At 53.2% G+C, this 19,412-nt stretch overlaps 1 protein-coding gene across 1 annotated transcript in view; it reads right to left on the minus strand.

The window, feature by feature from the left end:
- Positions 1 to 18,143, minus strand: part of RGS20 (regulator of G protein signaling 20) — a 48,890-nt gene extending 30,747 nt beyond the window's left edge. The window contains exon 1 of the mRNA XM_007064114.4: positions 17,977 to 18,143. Coding sequence (XP_007064176.3) covers positions 17,977 to 18,081 — 105 coding nt within the window. The 5' untranslated portion in view covers positions 18,082 to 18,143. The remainder of the gene's footprint in view (positions 1 to 17,976) is intronic.
- Between the last annotated feature and the right edge of the window lie 1,269 nt (positions 18,144 to 19,412).

The raw sequence follows: 19,412 nt of genomic DNA on the forward strand, positions 1-19,412 counted from the left end.
TGCATCCTGCCCGGAGTGTCAGCTGCACAGTCCCCGTCCCCACTTGATGGCACCTTTAGTACCCCTTCCCATCATAGAGGTCCCCTTTGAGCGAATAGTCATGGATCTAGTTGGACCCCTGGAGAAGACAGCCCGGGGCCACCAATATATACTTGTCATTCTGGATTATGCTACTCGCTACCCAGAAGCCATCCCCCTGCGGAACACGGCCTCTAAAACGATAGCTAAAGAGTTGGTGGGGATCTTTGCCTGAGTGGGGCTACCAAAGGAGATATTAACAGACCAAGGTACCCCATTTATGTCGAAGCTAATGAAGGACCTCTGTACGCTGCTCCATATACATACCCTGAGAACTTCTGTCTGTCATCCGCAGACTGATGGGCTGGTAGAAAGGTTTAACCGAACCCTCAAGGCAATGATAAGGAAAATGGTAAGTCGAGACAGGAAGGATTGGGACACCCTACTACCCTACCTTATGTTTGCAATCTGGGAGATACCTCAGGCCTCAACTGGGTTTTCCCCCTTTGAATTATTATACGGACGCCACCCCCGTGGCACACTAGATATTGAAAAAGAAATCTGGGAAGAGGAACCCAATGAGGGGAGAAATATAACTGACCATTCAGAGTAGCAGCCGTGTTAGTCTGTATTCGCAAAAAGAAAAGGAGTACTTGTGGCACCTTAGAGACTAACCAATTTATTTGAGCATAAGCTTTCGTGACCTACAGCTCACTTCATCGGATGCATTCAGTGGGAAATACAGTGAGGAGATTTATATACACACAGAACACGAAAAAATGGGTGTTATCATACACACTGTAAGGAGAGTGATCACTTAAGATGAGCTATTACCAGCAGGAGAGTGGGGGGCAGGGAGGAGAGAAAGAAAACCTTTTGTAGTGATAATCAAGGTGGGCCATTTCCAGCAGTTAACAAGAACGTCTGAGGAACAGTGGGGGGGCGGGGGGGAATAGTTTTACTTTGTGTAATGACTCATCCACACCCAGTCTCTTCAAGCCTGAGTTAATTGTATCCAGTTTGCAAATTAATTCCAATTCAGCAGTCTCTCATTGGAGTCTGTTTTTGAAGTCTTTTTGTTGTAATATTGCGACTTTTAGGTCAGAGATCGAGTGACCAGAGAGACTGAAGTGTTCTCCGACTGGTTTATGAATGTTATAATTCTTGACATCTGATTTGTGTCCATTTATTCTTTTACGTAGAGACTGTCCAGTTTGACCAATGTACATGGCAGAGGGGCATTGCTGGCACATGATGGCATATATCACATTGGTAGATGTGCAGGTGAACGAGCCTCTGACAGTGTGGCTGATGTGATTAGGCCCTATGATGGTGTCCCCTGAATAGATATGTGGATGCAGTTGGCAACGGGCTTTGTTGCAAGGATAGGTTCCTGGGTTAGTGGTTCTGTGGTGTGGTGTGTGGTTGCTGGTGAGTATTTGCTTCAGGTTGGGGGGCTGTCTGTAGGCAAGGACTGGCCTGTCTCCCAAGATTTGTGAATTGACCATGTGTTGCAGATGCGAGAACATATAGCCCGGGTCACCCCTATTGTACGGGAACATTTGGAAAAGGCGCAGGAGGCCCAGCGAACCCATTACAATCGCCAGGCAAAAATCCGGCAGTTCCAACCAGGAGATCGGGTGATGGTGTTGGTACCCATGGCAGAAAGCAAGCTTTTGACCCAATGGCACGGGCCCTATGAGGTGGCTGAACCTGTGGGGGAAGTAACCTACAAGGTGCTGCAGCCAGGACGCTGGAAACAAGAACAAATTTATCACATTAACCTCTTAAAGCCTTGGCACCAACGAGAGGTGTGTGTAGTGGCCCAAGAGACCCCAATCCAGAGAAATAATATGCAGGAGCAGATCAGGATATCCACTGATCTGACACCAAACCAAAAGAAGGAGGTAACTGAGATGATCAACCGATACCAGGACGTGTTTTCAACCAAACCAGGCCGGACCACCGAAGCATATCACCACATTATCACAGACCCTGGGGCAAAGGTAACTTTAAGGCCCTATCGGGTCCCAGCAGCAAAAAGGGAGGAAATCAAGGCAGAGGTAAAAAGGATGTTGGAGCTGGGAGTCATTGAAGAGTCCCACAGTCAGTGGTCAAGCCCAATTGTGTTGGTGCCCAAACCTGATGTCACCGCTAGGTTTTGTAATGACTTTTGCTGGCTGAATGAGATATCCAAATTCGATGCATACCCCATTCCCCGTATCGATGAGTTAGTTGACCACCTGGGCAATGCTCGATTTTTGACCACCCTTGATTTAACAAAGGGATACTGGCAGATTCCCCTTGCCAAAGATGCGAAAGAAAAGACGGCATTCTCTACACCAGAGGGTCTGTTTCAATATACTGTTCTTCCTTTTGGACTGCATGGGGCACCTGCCACCTTCCAGCTCTTATGGACAAGCTCCTACTGCCCCATAATAGTTATGCAGCGGCATACCTGGATGATGTGATTATTCACACCCCCGACTTGGAAACCCACTTAGGAAAGGTGGAAGCAGTTCTGGACACACTAAGACAGGCTGGCCTCACAGCCAACCCAGCCAAGTGTGCTATAGGGCTAGCTGAGGCTAAATACCTTGGCTACATTGTAGGAAGGGGCATGGTCAAGCCCCAGCTAAACAAACTAGAGGCTATCCAAAATTGGCCTCGGCCGAATCAGAAAAAGCAAGTCAGGGCATTTCTGGGTGTGGTGGGGTACTACTGACGATTTATTCCCCATTTTGCTACCAGAGCGAGTCCCCTGACAGACCTGATAAAAGCCCGGGGTCCAGACATGGTGAAGTGGACAGATGCCGCAGAGAAAGCATTCACGGATCTACAGACAGCCCTCTGCAGTAACCCCGTGCTTATAGCCCCAGACTTCAACAAAGAATTCATTTTACAAACAGATGCATCTGAAGTAGGATTGGGGGCGGTCCTATCGCAGATGGTTGGAGATGAAGAACACCCAATCCTCTACCTCAGCAGGAAACTCCTCCTGAGAGAGCAGAAATATGCCATGGTTGAAAGAGAGTGCCTACCTGTGAAATGGGCCATGGAAACACTACGTTATTACCTTCTGGGACAACGGTTTACCCTTGTGACTGACCATGCACCCCTCCAGTGGATGCAGCGAAATAAAGAGAAGAACACAAGGTGACCAGATGGTTCCTGTCCCTACAACCTTCTCAATTCACCATACAACACCGGGCTGGAAGCCACCATGGCAATGCAGATGGCTTGTCACGAGTACACTGCCTGACGTCCAAGTTGTCTAACCCCGTAGTGTTGAGCAGAGGGGGGGATATGTGACAGGGTCAGGCCAGATGTCTATCGGAGACTAATTTTTTTTTTTGAAGCAAAAGATGTTTTTATTTGCATAACACACTTACAAAGTAAAAACAGCAGCATATGCAATGTGTAACACAGCAACCAGTCACAATTGTTTTCTCATTAGCTTCAGGGGAGGGAAGTGTTCAAGCTTGCCTGGGCCAAAGCAGGGGACTTCCTCGACTCGCGTGGTCTTCCACCCTTCCGAGTTACCTGGTGGCCCAGAGCGAGGGGGCTTCATCGACTCTCAAGGTCTGCCACCCCCTCGAGTTACTTGGCACCACGCCCAGTGTCACCAACAATTCCCTCCTCTGAAAGCGCCCAACAAGAGGGGCAGGCTGTGGGGTGGACAATCCGGGGGGGGGGGCACATGAACCCAAGTGTGAAAGGACCCCTCTAAGGTGGTGGTGTCCGCAGAAGCAATGGCTGGGGCTGCGGTCCCTTACTCTCTCCCCCAATCAAAGGGTCAGACAAAGGGACCCGGATGGGGACACCGAGCAGAGAACCTCGGACAGCACCCACCACTCCTCAAAAGCATCAAGGGAGTCGGTGGATGCCGCCCAGAGGAACTCCGCCTGGATACGTGAACGGACCGAGGATCGGAAAACGGCCCCACAGTCACAGGAAACTCCATCGGCCAACCTCCTCTCTCTGGTTTTATAGATGGCTGTTTTAGCCAGGGCCAGGAGGAGGTTAACTAGGAGATCCCGCGACTTTGTGAGGTCACAGATGGGGAGTACATAAATAAAAAGGTGAGGGGAAAAATGTAACCAAAAACATAGTAGGAGATTTGTGAGGAGCTGGAACAGGGGCTGCAGCCTGGCACACTCCAAATATACGTGCGCCAGGGTTTCCCTCACACCACAAAAGGGACAAGTATCTGGGATGGGGGTGAACCGCACCAAGTACGTGCCCGTGCTCACAGCTCCCTAAAGGAGCCACCAACTGATGTCCCCGACGGGTCTCGGAACCAAGGTGAAATATAGGCTGGCCCACCGGGGCTGCTCACCCTCCAAAGGTGGCAGAAGGTCTCATCACTTTGTGTCGGGGCGGGACACTAGGGTGAGGAGCACAAGCGTGTACAGATGTTTCCTTGGTGCGGTTTGGAAGCGTACCGGCTGCAGTTCATGCAGTCGGCTCGCAGTGAAGGGGTGAGGGGATCGATTGGGTTTGCGGGGCAGGGGTCCAACTAAAAGGTCCGGCGGGCCTGGAGTAGAGGGTGGGCGGGGCGTGCAGGACCTGGTCGAGGTAAGCTCGAGCAGTGGGCGGCAAAGCAGCCTTCGCCTCCTGAAGTACGCGCCGGGGGGTGCGAGGTCTGGAAAGCCCCATGCACCGGGCGAGCATCAGGGGATCCAGCCAGTCTCCCCGGTCGTAGTCCAGGAGGTCTCCGACTCTCATGACTTCTGCCAGGATCAAGCTCTGGCGCACCAAGTGGGACTCCGCCACCTGCACACGGAGATGGGGGTTGTGTAGCAGGGGCTCCGCGAGGAGATCTACCCCCTCGGTGGCCGCCACGGACCTGGTCGTTAAAAACAGTTTCCAAGTCCGGAGGAGGTCCTGGTAGAAGACCGGCAGCCCCGAGAGGTCTCGCGGAAGACCTCCCGGACAGAGATAAAAGAGCTGCCGGTCATATCGGAGCCCTCGGATGCGGCGCAGGATGGCGTGCGCCAGTGTGCTCCACGCCAAACTGCCTGCACCATAGAGGAGCCTCTGTAGGGCCTGGAGGCAGAAGACGCGGACCTGAGTGTGTAGACACTTCAGGCCCTGTCCTCCTTCCTTCAGGGGTAGACGAAGAACCCCTACAGGGGCCCAGTACATTCCTGACCAAAAGAACCCCAGAATCGATGTCCGGAGGTTGGTCAGAAAACCCAGGGCCGGGACCAGGGTGTTGAGCCGGTACCAGAGCATGGACAGGACTAGTTGATTAAGCACCAGCGCTCTCCCTCGGAGGGAGAGACATCGGAGTAGTCCCGTCCATTTCCGGAGCTGCTCTATCACCCCACCCTCTAAATTTTCCCAGTTTTCTGGCGGAGAGGGATGCGTGGCAGAAAGGTAAACGCCGAGGTAGAGCAGCGGACCCGTGCTCCACCGGTGGTCTGAAGTGCAGGTGGGAGGGAGCTTGCCTGCCACCAGTCTCCTACCGCCAAGCCAGAGCTCTTGACCCAGTTGACCCGGGCGGAGGAGGCTGCCGAATAGATGGCCTGGCAAGCTTCCACCCGCGCCAAGTCGCTGGGGTCCTGGATCACGAGGAGCACGTCATCGGCGTACGCCAACAGGACCAGCTGCAGCTCCGGCTCCCGCAGCACCAACCCTGTCAACCTCCTGCGTAGGAGACAGAGGAAGGGCTCGATCGCCAGAGCGTACAGCTGGCCCGAGAGGGGACACGCCTGCCGTACTCCTCGCCCGAAGCTGACCGGTTCGGTCAGGGTCCAGTTGAGCTTAACCAGACACTCTGTGGAAGTGTACAGCACCCGGAGAAAACCCACAAAGTGGGGTCCGAAGCCAAACGCCTGCAGAGTGCTCAGGAGGTACCCGTGGTCCACCCTATCGAACGCCTTCTCCTGATCTAGGGACAGGAGGGCGAACGACAGACCGTCTCTACGCCCGAGTTCCAAAAGGTCCCAAACCATAAATAGGTTATCAAAGATACTGCGGTCCGGGACGGTGTAGGTCTGGTCTGCGTGGATCACGTCCGCCAGCACAGACCCTAGCCGCAGCGAGATTGGTTTTGCTACGATTTTGTAGTCCGTGCTGAGGAGTGAGACTGGATGCCAATTTCGTAAATCGCGGAGGTCCCCCTTCTTCGGCAATAAGGCGAGCACAGCTCGCCTGCACGAAAGAGGGAGGACCCTGCTCTGCAGACACTCGGCCCAGACGGTGACTAGGTCTGGGCCGAGGACATCCCAAAACACGCAGTAGAACTCCACGGTCAGCCTGTCCATGCCTGGAGACTTATTAGTGGGCATACGACGGAGGGCTTCCGAGAACTCGGCCAGAGTGAGAGGCAAGTCTAGCCGGTCTCGGTCGCTTGCGCTGACCGTAGGGAGCTGATCCCAAAGGACTCTGCAAGCGCTAGGGTCGGTCGGATCCGGGGAGAAAAGACTTGCGTAGAAGGCTCGCACATCTCCGCCACTTCCGTGAGGGGGGTGCCATCTTCTGCCATGAGGCAGGTGACGTGTTTCTTGGCCCCCCTCATTTTCTCCAGGGCATAGAAGAAGCGGGAGCCACGATCCAACTCCTGAAGGAGGCGGATGCGGGATCAAACAAAGGCGCCCCAGGCCCAATGGTTCTCGAGGGTCCAGAGCTCCTCCCACTTCTCCCGGCACACTCCGCAGAGCAGCGGGTCTTCGGGGCTGGCGGCCAGACGCCTCTCCAGCTCTAAGACCTCCCGTTCCAACTGCTCTATTGCCGCATTTCTCCGTCGGCTGGTGCCCCGGGTGTAGTCGCGGCAGAAAAGCCGGGCGCGCACCTTCCCCAGGTCCCACCATCGCCGTGCCGAGGGAAAGGCATGCCACTGCCCTCGCCAGGCCAGCCAGAATTCCCGGAAGGACGTCACGAAGCCCTCATCCTCCAACAGGCTGTTGTTAAAATGCCAATAGGCCGGCCCCGGCCTCTCCGTACAGAGGGAGGCTGTCACGGTGGCTAGGTGATGGTCAGAAAATGGGGCCAGCCGAATGCTGGAGGAGTGGGCTTGTGAAAGATGGAAGCCTGATAAATAAATGCAGTCCAACCGGGAGTGGCTTGACTGATGGGCTTCCCCCCGGACAAAGGTGAACTTGGAAGTGTCATCCAGGTGGCGGTCACACCAGATGTCCACTAGGGAGTGATGTTCAACTTTCTCCGGGAGGGTGTCCACGGCGGCCGGTCATTGCTCAGTCCCCGAGTGGTCTCGCTCCTCGAGGGTGGTATTAACATCCCCTCCCAGGACCAGGCACTTGTGAGAATCTAAGGTGCTGAGGAAGGCGGACGCCTGCTGATAGAATTGCAGCCGCTCCGGGCCCGATGTCGGGCATAGACGTTAATGAGGTTAACCACGAGCCCCTCTATACGGACCAGGAGATGCAGCAGGCGACCCTGCACAGCCTCGGCAACCCCTAGCACCTCGGGCCATAGGTCGGGGGAGAACAGGGTTGCCACTCTAGCCTGCCGAATCGTGGAATGGCTAAAGTAGACCCTGTCCCCCCACTCCAGCCGCCAACTATCTTCGGCAGTCGGATCCATATGGGTCTCCTGTAGGGAAAATCACAGAATACCCTCCCTCCCGAAGGAAGGAGAGCACCTGGGACCTGCAGAGAGCCATCCTACAGCCCCGGGTATTCAACGTTGCGATGGTGAGAGGTGTCATGGGGAGGGCCGGGGGGGATCCTCACTGGCAGGGACGTTCGCATCCCCCAGCGGGCCGCGCAACAGTCCTTGACCCATCCCGTAGGTGAGTAATTGGTCACGGAAGACACGGACCTGCCAGTAGGCCGCGGCATCCTGCTTCCCCGTCCCTTTACCTTCCCCCATGAGGGCCCTTGTGGCCCGGAGGATTTGAAAAAAATCCCCCCATCGCTGGAGAGCAAGCTGTACCTTGTTGCAGGAGCCACGGACATCCTCTAAAAACTTCCACAGCTCTCCTCGCAGCTCATGGGGGGGTGGTTGTTTGCCGGCGGAGCCCTTGGTGCAGCCCCGTGGCCCACTAAAACGGGCAAGCAGGGTGCGGACCCCTGACGGGGTGCCTGATGGGCTGGAGCTTCTGGCCCACCTCAAGCCCTGGGGCGATAGGGGGCGGTGGAGGGAAAATAACAGCCCCTAATGGGTAGGGGCAGGAGAATGCAAAGGCCGCTCCCTGGGGGTCATTGGTTGGAAAAGGGAAGGAGACAGCCCCGGGGGCGGCGATAACATCGCAGGAGGTAGATTGGATAGGGGTAGGGGCAGGGGCAGAGGCGAGGTTCTGGGTTTCGGGAGGCAAGCAACTGGATGGTGGTGCCTCCCGATCAGGGTTAAGGGGGTGGGGAGGGAGCTCTCAATGATACCGGGCGCGGGCTCTATGGTGGATTTAGTGGCCACAGCATCAGGAGGTGGATTATCTTCTGTTGGGCCGCCGCCCGGGAAGGAAATCAATTGCTCCGCACCAACGGGGGGTGTCCCTGGCAGCTCGTGTCCCGGCCGCGTGGCTCCGGCTGTCACCTGAGCAGGCTCGGTGGTCGTCAGCAGGGTGCCATCAGCAGCCGGGTCGATGGAGGAGTCCAGGGACTCCTCGGAGGTGGGAGCAGAAGCAGCAGTTAGGGGGAGGGAGCATGGGGAAAAGAGGGGTGGAGTGAGGTTGCCCAAATTGAGGTTTGCTGGCAAAAGGTCGTCCTCCCCCTGGGCGACCGGGGTCAGATCTAGGGCCTCGATCTCCTCGAACATGGAGGAGAGGACACTTTCCGTCACCCCGGGGTTCTCCCCGCTGGCACCCGCCACAACGGTTGCCTGGGGTTCACGGGGGCTTCGGGTAGTGTCAGGACAGAAGGGGCTTCCTCGAGGGTCTCGGAGGGGAGGGTCTCCCATGGAGGGGAGACACTACCTTCCGGTGCTACCACGTCTTTCCTGGCTAACACTGGTGGATGGGACGCACTCGTGGGCAAAGCGGAAGGTTCGGCATCGGTGCCCCCCTTCCTGGTCTTCCAGGGGGCCTCTGCCTCGGGTAAATGAGGCGGAGCTCGAGCCTTCCGCTTGCCTCGCTTCCCCTGGACTAGGGCCAGCCCTAATGGCATCATCTAGGGGCTGGTTAGCAGGGGTCGTATCAGGGGGTAAAGGCGATGGCTCAGGGACTTGAGGGGGGGGACGGTGGGGCGGCATAAGGGAGGGAGGATTCTCCGTGGGGCAGACTCTCTCCCATGCTTGGTGGTATCTCTGCCACACCCTCCTCCATAGGCCCCGCCAGATTGTCAGCAGCGAGGGCGGGGCTCTCCCGCTCGTCTGGGCATTGTAGGGGAGGTGCCCCTTGGGCCTGAGTGGGAGAAGTGGTGGTCCGAAGAGGAGGAGGGGGCAGGTTCGGGTATCGGGCGGCCAGGGGCATCGGCAATGATGGGGCCGATGTCCTGCCGGGTCTCGGGGATCCCAGGTGCCCCTCCTTGCCGGGCTAAGGGGCAGTCCCTCCGGACATGCCCTGACGCCTGGCAGAGGTAGCACCGGGCTTCCCTCGTGGAGAAATACACCCGGTAACGGGCCCCCTGGTGGGGGACTAGGAAGGACCCCTCGAGCGCCTCTCCGTCACGCGCCGTCGACGGCAGTAGAAGCTGCACTTGCCAGCAGAAGGAAAAGATGTGACGGAGGGTGGGGTCCTTGCAGCCCAAGGGGAGAGGGCTGATGACAGAAACAGGTTTCCCCAGGGTGGAAAGGGTGGGTAACAGGGCAGCACTGAGAAGAAAAGGAGGGACAGAGATCAGGACCAGGAAGACGCCCAGGTCCTCCAGCGGCTCTAGGGGGACAAACACCCCCCCCCCCCCCAGGCCCCTCTCCACCGCCTCCTGAGCAGCAGCCTCCGATGCTAAGAAGAAGACAACCTTCCCATACATTTTGGAGGCCGCCACAATGGTCGAGGGCCCCACCACCCTCGCCAACGCCCGCACGTAGGTCCCCACATGGGGCGAGGCGGGCACCAGGAGGCATCAGACACCGTGCTTCCTTGTCATGGTGGGGAAGGGGCCCCAGCCACTGTTGATGGTGGGGGAGGCGGTGGGTGGGAGAGATGATGAGGCGGCAGGCCGGGGGGCTGCCACCGCCAGGGCATACATCCTGGGGGGTGAGAGAGGGACAGCCGCAGAGCTGGTGGAGGGGGCAAAGGGGAGGGACGCCATGGTCGGTGGCGGGGCCGCAGCAGTGGGGGTGGCCCCTGCCACGGAGGGCCTGGTGGTTTTAGCGGGGCCCTTCCCCTTCTTCTTGCCTTTGCCTTTCCCACTGGCTGGGGGGGGCTCCCCTAGAGTCTGGGGAGGCGGTGGGCATGGCAGCGGCAGAGGTCACCCCAGTGCCCTCCACTGCCGATGCCCCGGCGGGGGCGGTGGCAGGTGGTTAACAGGAGTTGGGGTCAGGTAAAAAGGGACAGGTTGTGGGATGGGCAGTTCGGCAGGGGGGCACATGAACCACCGTAAGCTTGTCCAGAGAGTCCTGTTTGGTTGGCTGGTGCTTCTGGCCCACACGGCGGAATCAGGGCGAGCAGCTAAGTCCAGAGGCAGATGTTAAACAGCCAGCAATGACAATGGAGGGGGCAGTGATGAGGATAGTAGTGTGGGGGTTGGGAAGACACAGATGGATCGGGGGGCAGCTCCGTGCCACACCCCCTGTGTCCCTGCAAACTCAGTCATGACACAGTCAAGGCCTCCCCCCACACGAGAGCACAGTTCGAAAGTTACGCAGTCTTGGGCCCCCTCCACGGCGATTTGTAGATTCCCCGGGCGGTGTTCCTCCAGTAGACGGCTGTTTCTCTGTCTGTTCCGGGCTTTCTTTTTCGCATTCCAGGGACGCGAGAGCAGATGATAAAAAATTCTCTCAGCCGGAGATGGGTCCGCAAACAAACAGCAAGTGGCTGGATCCTTCCACTCCCCCGCTCCGGGGAAGTGGGCCGGCAGGTCCCCCCTCTCTCGCGGGGCGGGGGTTCAGCTGGAGCAGCAGCAGCGTCTGAGGGCAGGCGGGGCGGGGGGGGGGCTAATGGTGTTTTGGAAGGGGTGGGGCAGCCATGTTGAGCAGGGGTGGGGGGAGTTGAGGGATGTGGGAACCCCAAGTCTGGGGGGAATGGGGCAGGGGAGCCCCAGGCAGCAAAATAGATGAGCAAGCCCAGCTCCTGGGGACAGGCTGAGGATTTTTCTGCTGGCAGCTCCATGCTCCACCTTGGCGAGGGATGGACGGCTGGGGAGGACATTGTGTGCAGTCTGCAGTGGAGCGGAAGTGGCTCCTAACATGGACAGCAGAGACAGGAGGGGGAAAAGAGACAGGTCATTGCCCTGGAGAGGGGGGTTCCCCATCCCCCCACAGCAAAACAGCACACCCACATCCCACCACCAGCTACCAAGACAGAGGGGATAGCTCAGTGCAATAATCTGTACTGCAAAATAGCAACCTCCCAACCCCTGCTACCTGAAAGCCAGATGCTGAAGAAGGGAGGAGGAAACCTTGCAGCTGCACCTTTGCTGCTCCCCAGATACCAGCTTGCCCCTCCCGAAAAATCCCTCTCTTCCAGACCCTCCCCCCAACACATACCCTCCACCCAGGCTCTGTCAGGCAGGACAAGTGGACGGGGCAGTGTGCCCTGGAGCTGCGCTGAAGGGCCAGGGTCAGGTGGGGAGTGGAAAGATGTAGTTTGGTGGGGCAATGCCGCTACATGCCCTCCCCACCCAATCTCCACCCCTGGATGTGATATCACAATGCCACATATGTTGCTCTTATGCGATGGTTATATTGCTGTTATCGAGTGGACAATGCACAGTAGGGAAAGTGTTCCCAAGGGAAATGTTGCTCATAAGTGGTGGTTGCTTTTACAAGGTGTTCCGCAAACAAGTATCTACTGTATAAAGAAAAATCATCTGATATATCCGTGTTTCCTATCAAGATAGGTAGTATGTATAAATGCAACTAAAAATAATCAACTGCTGGCTGCTCATTGTTACTAAAAATCAGTCAAGGGTTAAAATGAGCCAAATACATATCTGAAAATAAAGCTAAAATGTAAGCCCCTTAGCACCAATGCTGAGATACTGGATATGATCCTCTCTCCACCCCTATTGCATGCCTGTATGACATTCAGATTATGTGGGCATTTCTATGTTTAACCTTTTGGACATACAGTAAATGAGTACAAAGATCAGGAATGAAAGTTGTATCTTTGGTTAAAAGCTGCTTAAATGATGTTTGGTTGAGAGAGTTATTACATTTATAGTATTTACTAATCTCTGTAACAGGAATGTGAGCTCCCTACACCACCCAAAGGAGGAATACATGCAGTATAAATAGTCAGAGGTCAGATTTTTAAAATCAAAATTGCACTGAAAAAAATGATTGAGGTTTTTATATTACATAATCCTTCCCTTGTTTCATATTGCAACAAAATGGAATTTTCTCAGCTAGCCACAACGCAAAGATGTTGTACAGTTACTGAAGCATTCAGTACAATATTCCTCCCCCACTCCTTCCCTAATTATGCCATTCCTTGAACTCTGATTGGTTCTGGGGATCTGATTTGCATTGTTTTATAATAATTATACAGTATGTGAGTTCTCTGCATTTTGTGTGTCTAATAATGGCTGACAGCCAATCAGAGTGCATAGATTTCCATAATCACAGTACAATAACTTTTCAATAATTATACTGGACCTGATCCAAAGCCTATCAAGACCGTGAAAAACCTCCCATTGACTTCAGTGGGCTTTGGATCAGGCCCACTATGAATATTGTCATTCACTATTTTTATTCATAGGCTTTTCTATGGTGCTCATCAATGAGTTAGAAGAAAGTGATTCTGTGATTCTTTACCTTTGTCACAAGAAAGTTATGAGTGGGTGTAGGTTCAAGGTAAATCTTGCTTTCAAAAGCCTTGCTTTATATACTTGCAATGTGGGAGTGTTTAAGGCTGGAACATATTCTCACTGAAGTCAGTGTAAGATTGTAATTGATCATAACGGGAGCAGGACCGGGCCCTTAGAAAGCTTGATGTTGACTCCACTTCCTCTCCACTGATTAATGTGACAAATAAGCTTTCTGCATCAAAAAGGGCAATGTTTTAAATTAAGAGTAGTTATCATTTATGTTAATAAACACACACACACACACACACACACCTTGAGTCACTTTGATGAGCTAGAGATGGAAAAAAACTTGGGACTTCTGTTTTTGTACAACTGGAGTTATGGTGCGCAGCAGTGATAATTAAGTGGCTTGAGGTGGTGGGAATGGAAGAAAACAACATCAGCTTTCTGTATAGATGATATTAGCAGCCACCAAGGATGCTGCATTAAAGAGGGTTTTGGAATAGAATTGGATCAGTGACCAAGAGGAGATCAGTGAGTGTGATTACAAAAGAAAATAGTCTCCCTTTATATGGGATTCAGGGGAAACTCAGAAGTATTATATAAAGTGATTTATAGATGGAGAGAAACTAGGCTGGGTGCCTTCATCTGTGGCTTGTTTTTTCAGAGTAGCAGCCCCTTACGAAGAGCTCTGTTCATTTATACAGATTAAAGTGTTGCTTTACATTTCAAAGAGAACACTTAGAAATGTAACACACCCACACAGTAACAGGGAACTGTACACATTTCACTTACAGTTTAGGGTCTGATCCTGCAAGGGTCTGAGTGTGATATGCTTTCATTACAGGAGGCACCTTGCACGATCAGCCTGATATTCTCATAACAATCCTCTCACCGAAACTGTCCTCTACATAAAACCTGCCATTCTTTCTAAGAAACATGTTATCCTCTGTAGACCAGGTTTTCTCCATGTCTCAGTGTTTCTGTTTTGAGAGGATGCCCCACATGTACCGCACCAGTTTTGTGTAAACTCAAAACTTCTCTCTGGGCTTCAGCTGTTGCATGAGACGTGAGTGAAAGTATGTTGAATGAGACCTCAGTGAAAGTATGTTATTATAACACATTCTGTGTGACAGTTCAGCTAGAATGAATAGAAATTATGTTAGCCTTTGGAGATAGAATCTTAAATATATTGTGCATACAAAAAAACAACATACACAGATATACCCATGGATAAGGTAGGTGATAAATATCTATGGCCTGATTCTCATTTAACACTCAGGCACTTTAGACTCTTCTGGCAGTGCAAAGGGGCTTTACAGTAATTTTATAATTTCCTCCCACTTCAATGCCCCTTCACAATACCAGAGCAGTGTAAATCATAGTCGGCCCCCTTTTATACACCATAGGGCAGATCCTCAGCTGGGATACATCATCACAGCTCCATTGACTTATTTCATGTGACAACTGGAATTGACTTTAATGGAGCTCTGACAATTTACAGTAGCTGAGGATCTACCACGTGACATGTAAAACAGCAAGGAAATTTGCCAAGTCTATTACTTCTGGCTTTCATATCCAATGAAAACATTTGCCTCAATTTTTTTTTAATACAGTTGGCTAAAAAATGTTCATTCAGCTTGATATTTTACAAGCCACTTTACTATACAAACGATGGAACTCTTGCACATTGTAGATTACTATTCAACCTGATATACTCTTCTGACTCCCATCATACCATATCCTTCTGAGTGCTCAGTCACATCATGCATAATTATGAATGGCCTCCCAAAAATCCCATTCTACTGTACTATGAACTGACTCATTTCACACAGAAGCTTTGACAGCTCATACTGGTATTGGAATCACAGGGTGCTGTTTTAGTCAGTGAGTCATATATTGTACTAGGTGCTTGGATCTGACTCATATTGAACTGTGTTAGGAACTGACTGACACTGTACTGGTCTGAAAGCTGGTTTGCATCAGGGTGACTCATCTTGTAGTGCATTAAATACTGATTCACACAGCATTCCCTATTGGATCTGATCGTTGCAATCCACTTCAGATTGTACCACAATGGAATCTGACCACACTATAAAATTCCTGCATATATGTAGCTACATTGGACACAGAAAGCCTGAGTCTAATCTCGCTTGCACTGGGGAAACACAGGAGTAACATCACTGAAGTCCACTAAGTTACCAGTGTAAACCTGATATGTGATCAGAATCAGGTCCAGAATTGTTGTTTGTGTAACATAAGGAAATAAATCAAGTGATAATAGCTTGTGGACTTCATACAAACAAATGGCTTGCAACACTCTAAAGAGTTCAAAATCCAGCCCCTAAACAGAAATTTAGGGTCCACCAATCCTTGGATAGAGTATTTTGATAACTGTGACTTTGCTTATCCACTAGTACTACCATATTTCAGCCATAATTCCCAGAAGCACTGCTTCCAGAGGATAAAATTTCCTTAGTGCTTGAAAGATTGGTGTGAATTTTCAGAAGCATCTAGTGATTTTTTCAGCCGTTTCATTTTTTTGACTGCCCATCTTGAGATATCTTAAGGAGGCTTGATTTTCAGATGTGCTGAGCATTCCATGCTCTGAAAATTAGACTCCACTGAAGGTGTTTCAAGTTGGGCAGCCAAAAACTGAGACACCCAAAATCACTAGTTATTTCTGAAAATTAGACCATTAGCTTCAAGAGTATGTGTGTGTGAAATGACATTTCTGAAGTGAAACTACAGACTTAGAAAAAAGTAGTGCTTCCATGCATAATGATTTCAAATTCAGGTGGTAATATGCATAGAGATATTGATATGGGTAAGTAGAATCAAGGATAAATAGGATTGCCCATATCTTATTTCTGTAGCATGCTATAATATTTGAGGGTAGTATAGCTATATGGTTTTTTCCTCAAACCATCCAGGAGGCTTGAACATACTTCTCAGTTGGGTTTTCATTCTGAGTTTAGAAACACACCCTCATTCCTCATTTTAAATTGACACCCATCATAACATTTGGGTGGTGGGTTGTACTGGCTTCCATCATACTGTATAGTAGTAATGTAGTGTATTGACACTAGCAGTATTTAGCCCTATTGACTCCTGAAGCCAGTGGTAGTGTGTTGTGGATACACTGGGTACAGAAAAGTGAGTGATATGCAAGTAGCCTAAATGTCTTTGAGTTGTACAAATGACCACCTAGCATACACTTTTGTCTTGCATTTTTTTGCAACAACAAAAATGAAATAATGGAGTAACTGTATAGATGAAATTACCTCTATATTAAATTACTGTAATTTCTACTGGCATGTGCAAAGATAATCATATTTAACTTCTGCAGTCGTCTAATTTTCATTACCCGTTCCCCTCTACTTAATGACATAGAAACGACCGATTTCAGCAAAAGGTCTGTTTTCTTGCCCACAGAATGTAAACCTCATTTAAAGGGTCTGTGATGGTGGAAACATGGGAACACTTGTTCGCCCTGGAACAAATGTTTACTTTTATTACTTGATTGTTTTGTGACATCCCTAGTAAGAACTGCGTTAGTCTGGGGCTCAGGCGGTGGGTGGGCACTTAGGTAAAGGGCCAGTCCTTGCTGTCCTTCCGGGGCAGAGATCCTAGTGACTGTCACTGAACTCCATGGGACTGTTGCTGGAGAGAGGAGGCTAAGGACTCTCTGGGCTTTGTAGGACTCTCGAGGTGTCATTCAACCAGTTCCCTCGTCCCTGGAAAACTCAAGGCAAAACAGCACCATTGGGGGTGACCCCACCCCCCTTACCTCAGCTACAGACATGGGGGTTAGTGGACCGTCCGGGAGCCTCCTTCCCTGGCTGCTTTGCTGGAGCCAAACGGCGCCGCCTGGCGCTCGGGACCAAGATGAGCGCGGTGGCAGGCAAACGCTGCGGCGGCGGCGCGGGGCTGCCCGGCTCGGCGGCTTCCAGCTGGGTGAGGCGCGAAGACCCAGCTCGGCGCCGGAACTGCTGGCGGGCAAAGCCGCCCTGCGGGACGCCGCCTGCCAGGCAGAGCGCGCACCGCTCCGGCCGCGGGGCTCGCCTCCCTCCTAGTGCGCGCCGGGGGCACAGTCCCTCCCTCCGGGCGGGTGGGCCCCGGCCCACGGCGGGCTCGCTCCGGCGCCTCATGGGCACCGCGGCTGCGCTCTCGGAGTCCCCTTCGCCGCGCTCTCACCCCCGCCTCCCCCAGCCGGAGGGACCATCCCCTCTCCAGGGCTGCGCCAGGCGGGACTTTCCCTGCACTCCCGGCGCTGGGAGCCGCCGAGGCAGCCCCTGGACTGGCAGCGCCTGCACTAGGCGGGAGCCTCCCTAGGTCCCGCTGCCCTCGCAGCAAGCGGGCTCCGGGGTGCAGCGGGCGCCTGCTCCCCAGCGGCTCCCTCCCCAGCCGCCGAGGGAGGGCTGCCCAAGGAAGGCGCCTTGCGCCCCCCGCCTGTGGAAACCGTCCGGGTGGCCCTCGCCCGCCCGCCCGAGCCTCGCCGCCTCCCCGCAGCGAACTTGCAGCCCGCCGCCCGGGGCTACTAGCTCCGCGCCACAGGCCAGCCCTGCGCGGGGCGGACACGGCCCCTGGCCCTCACACCCTGGCCAGTGCAGCCACCCACCGCCACCTGCAGAGGCTGAAGCGAGCTCCCCTGGCCCGCCAGGTCTAGCCCCAGGAACCAGGGCAGCCCTTGCTTCCATGCTGGCCCTCGGCCCTCGCCGCCCGCGTGAGATCACACCTAAGCCAGCGCCGCACCTGTGCTCTGCGTGTAAACACCCCCGGATCCCCCTCTCCCTGCCAGGGACAATGCAACGATCTGCCGCAGCGAGGGATCCTGCTCTTTAACCGAAGGAGGCTTCCCTGGGCACACAATGGAAGAAACGCGTGGAAACCCTGCAAACTACAATGGGGGTGGTGGGAGGAGAGAAGCGATCCAAAGAGGCACCCTCCCTCCCCCGTGTTTAGGGACAGCAAGTGCCACCCAGAAGCGCCTCTCGGTGCCCCAGACCAGGAAACAGACGATTGTTATTCTCATGCCCCCAAATACACTTTACAAACCGAGCCAGGGAAAGGCAAAGCCCGGGGCGCTTCCGCACGTGCCGAGCCCCTGGGCAGTCCAGGCTCAGCGCTGGAGAGTACTTACAATTTCACCATCAGTCCCGGGAGCTAGGTGGAAATCTTTGCCTTGATCACATCCGTTAGCAGTGGGCTCCTCACCCAGGGACGGCGGCTCGCCAGCCATGCGCATGCGTCCCGAGCTTTTATAGGATGCTTATTTTACTGTATATTCCTCTGGCTTGATTCCCCCTCCTCCTTTTAGCCACCACCAGAATGCCCGGGATGTGTGTCCACCCGGCCTTCCCGTGCTCTTGTTATGGGTAGGGAAGAGCAACAGCCCAGCACGTGAAGGGGGAAGGGACTAGACCGGAGTAAATGAGAAATGAACCGTGAATGCCAGAGGCTGAACAGCAGGCGCCTCTGGAAACAGCTTCTCTCCCTCGCTCAGTCCCCGCACAACACCTTGCCTTGGCAGGCGACCTTCCCCTTCCCCTAAACCAAATCAGTTCCCAGATGGTGACACACACGCGTGTTTGTGTGAATCTCAGGCAGGCTACACCTGGGGCCACATCTGCAACAAACACATTGTGTCAACAGACTGGGGAGGGGAAAGGGGTGGAGAGTTCCATGGATCCAACTTCTGTTCCCTCCCCGGGGCGGGAGGAGATTTTCTGGGATAAACAAGCGGGTGTGCTGGGGGCAGGAGGGAGGGGCTGCACGGGGAGGCGAAGACTGCGTGTTCGATATTTGGGTTTCATTTTAATAGGCTCCCTTAAATCTCGATCGTCTTTATATGGGTAGGGATAGGCGCTTTTAGGTAATTGCAGGGACGTGTTCCCCCCTTATCTGGTTCCTTGTTGTATATCAAAACACTCTATTCGAATAAATTACCGCGTAGCAGGAAGCTTGAAATAAATCGGATCTATTTGCCAGAATGGGCAAAACTGTTTTGTGCATAAATGGCAACCGGTAAACCATGCACCAAAGTGGAAATCAATGGATCTTTCCTGCTCTATACTGTATTCGTCTCCGGGAAACATAGGTACATACGTATTGCATTCAGACACCGTTCCAAAGGAAACCACACTCCTGTCAACAGGACACAGATTTAAAGGCTCGCCATGGAGCGCCTTCTGCAACGGACTGCTCAGGACTTGCAAATGTGTTGCTACTTTGTGACCACTCTGTCGGGGCAGGAGTTGGGAGGACGACGCAATATTTCCCTGGAACTGAAATTGATCTGATACATAAATAACATTCACGTCACTTCCTCCGACTTCTCAGGAGCTGGAGTCAGGGCTCCCTGGTTACAGAGAGAGAAAGAGAGAGATCACAAACAGCCCTGGTAATTATGACAGCTCTCTTTCCGTTTTCATTGGCACAAGGAGGCAAGCTACTGACCGAAAAGCACCATCGTAAACAGCTTCATGTCTGTACCCACAAACACAGAACTATGGGGAATGCTGCTACCACAGATCACAACAGCTCTGCTTCTGCCATTCGCCAGCAAGGGGCGTTGAA

This window comes from Chelonia mydas, chromosome 2, assembly GCF_015237465.2.
Source record: "Chelonia mydas isolate rCheMyd1 chromosome 2, rCheMyd1.pri.v2, whole genome shotgun sequence".
Classification (NCBI taxonomy): Eukaryota; Metazoa; Chordata; order Testudines; family Cheloniidae; genus Chelonia; species Chelonia mydas.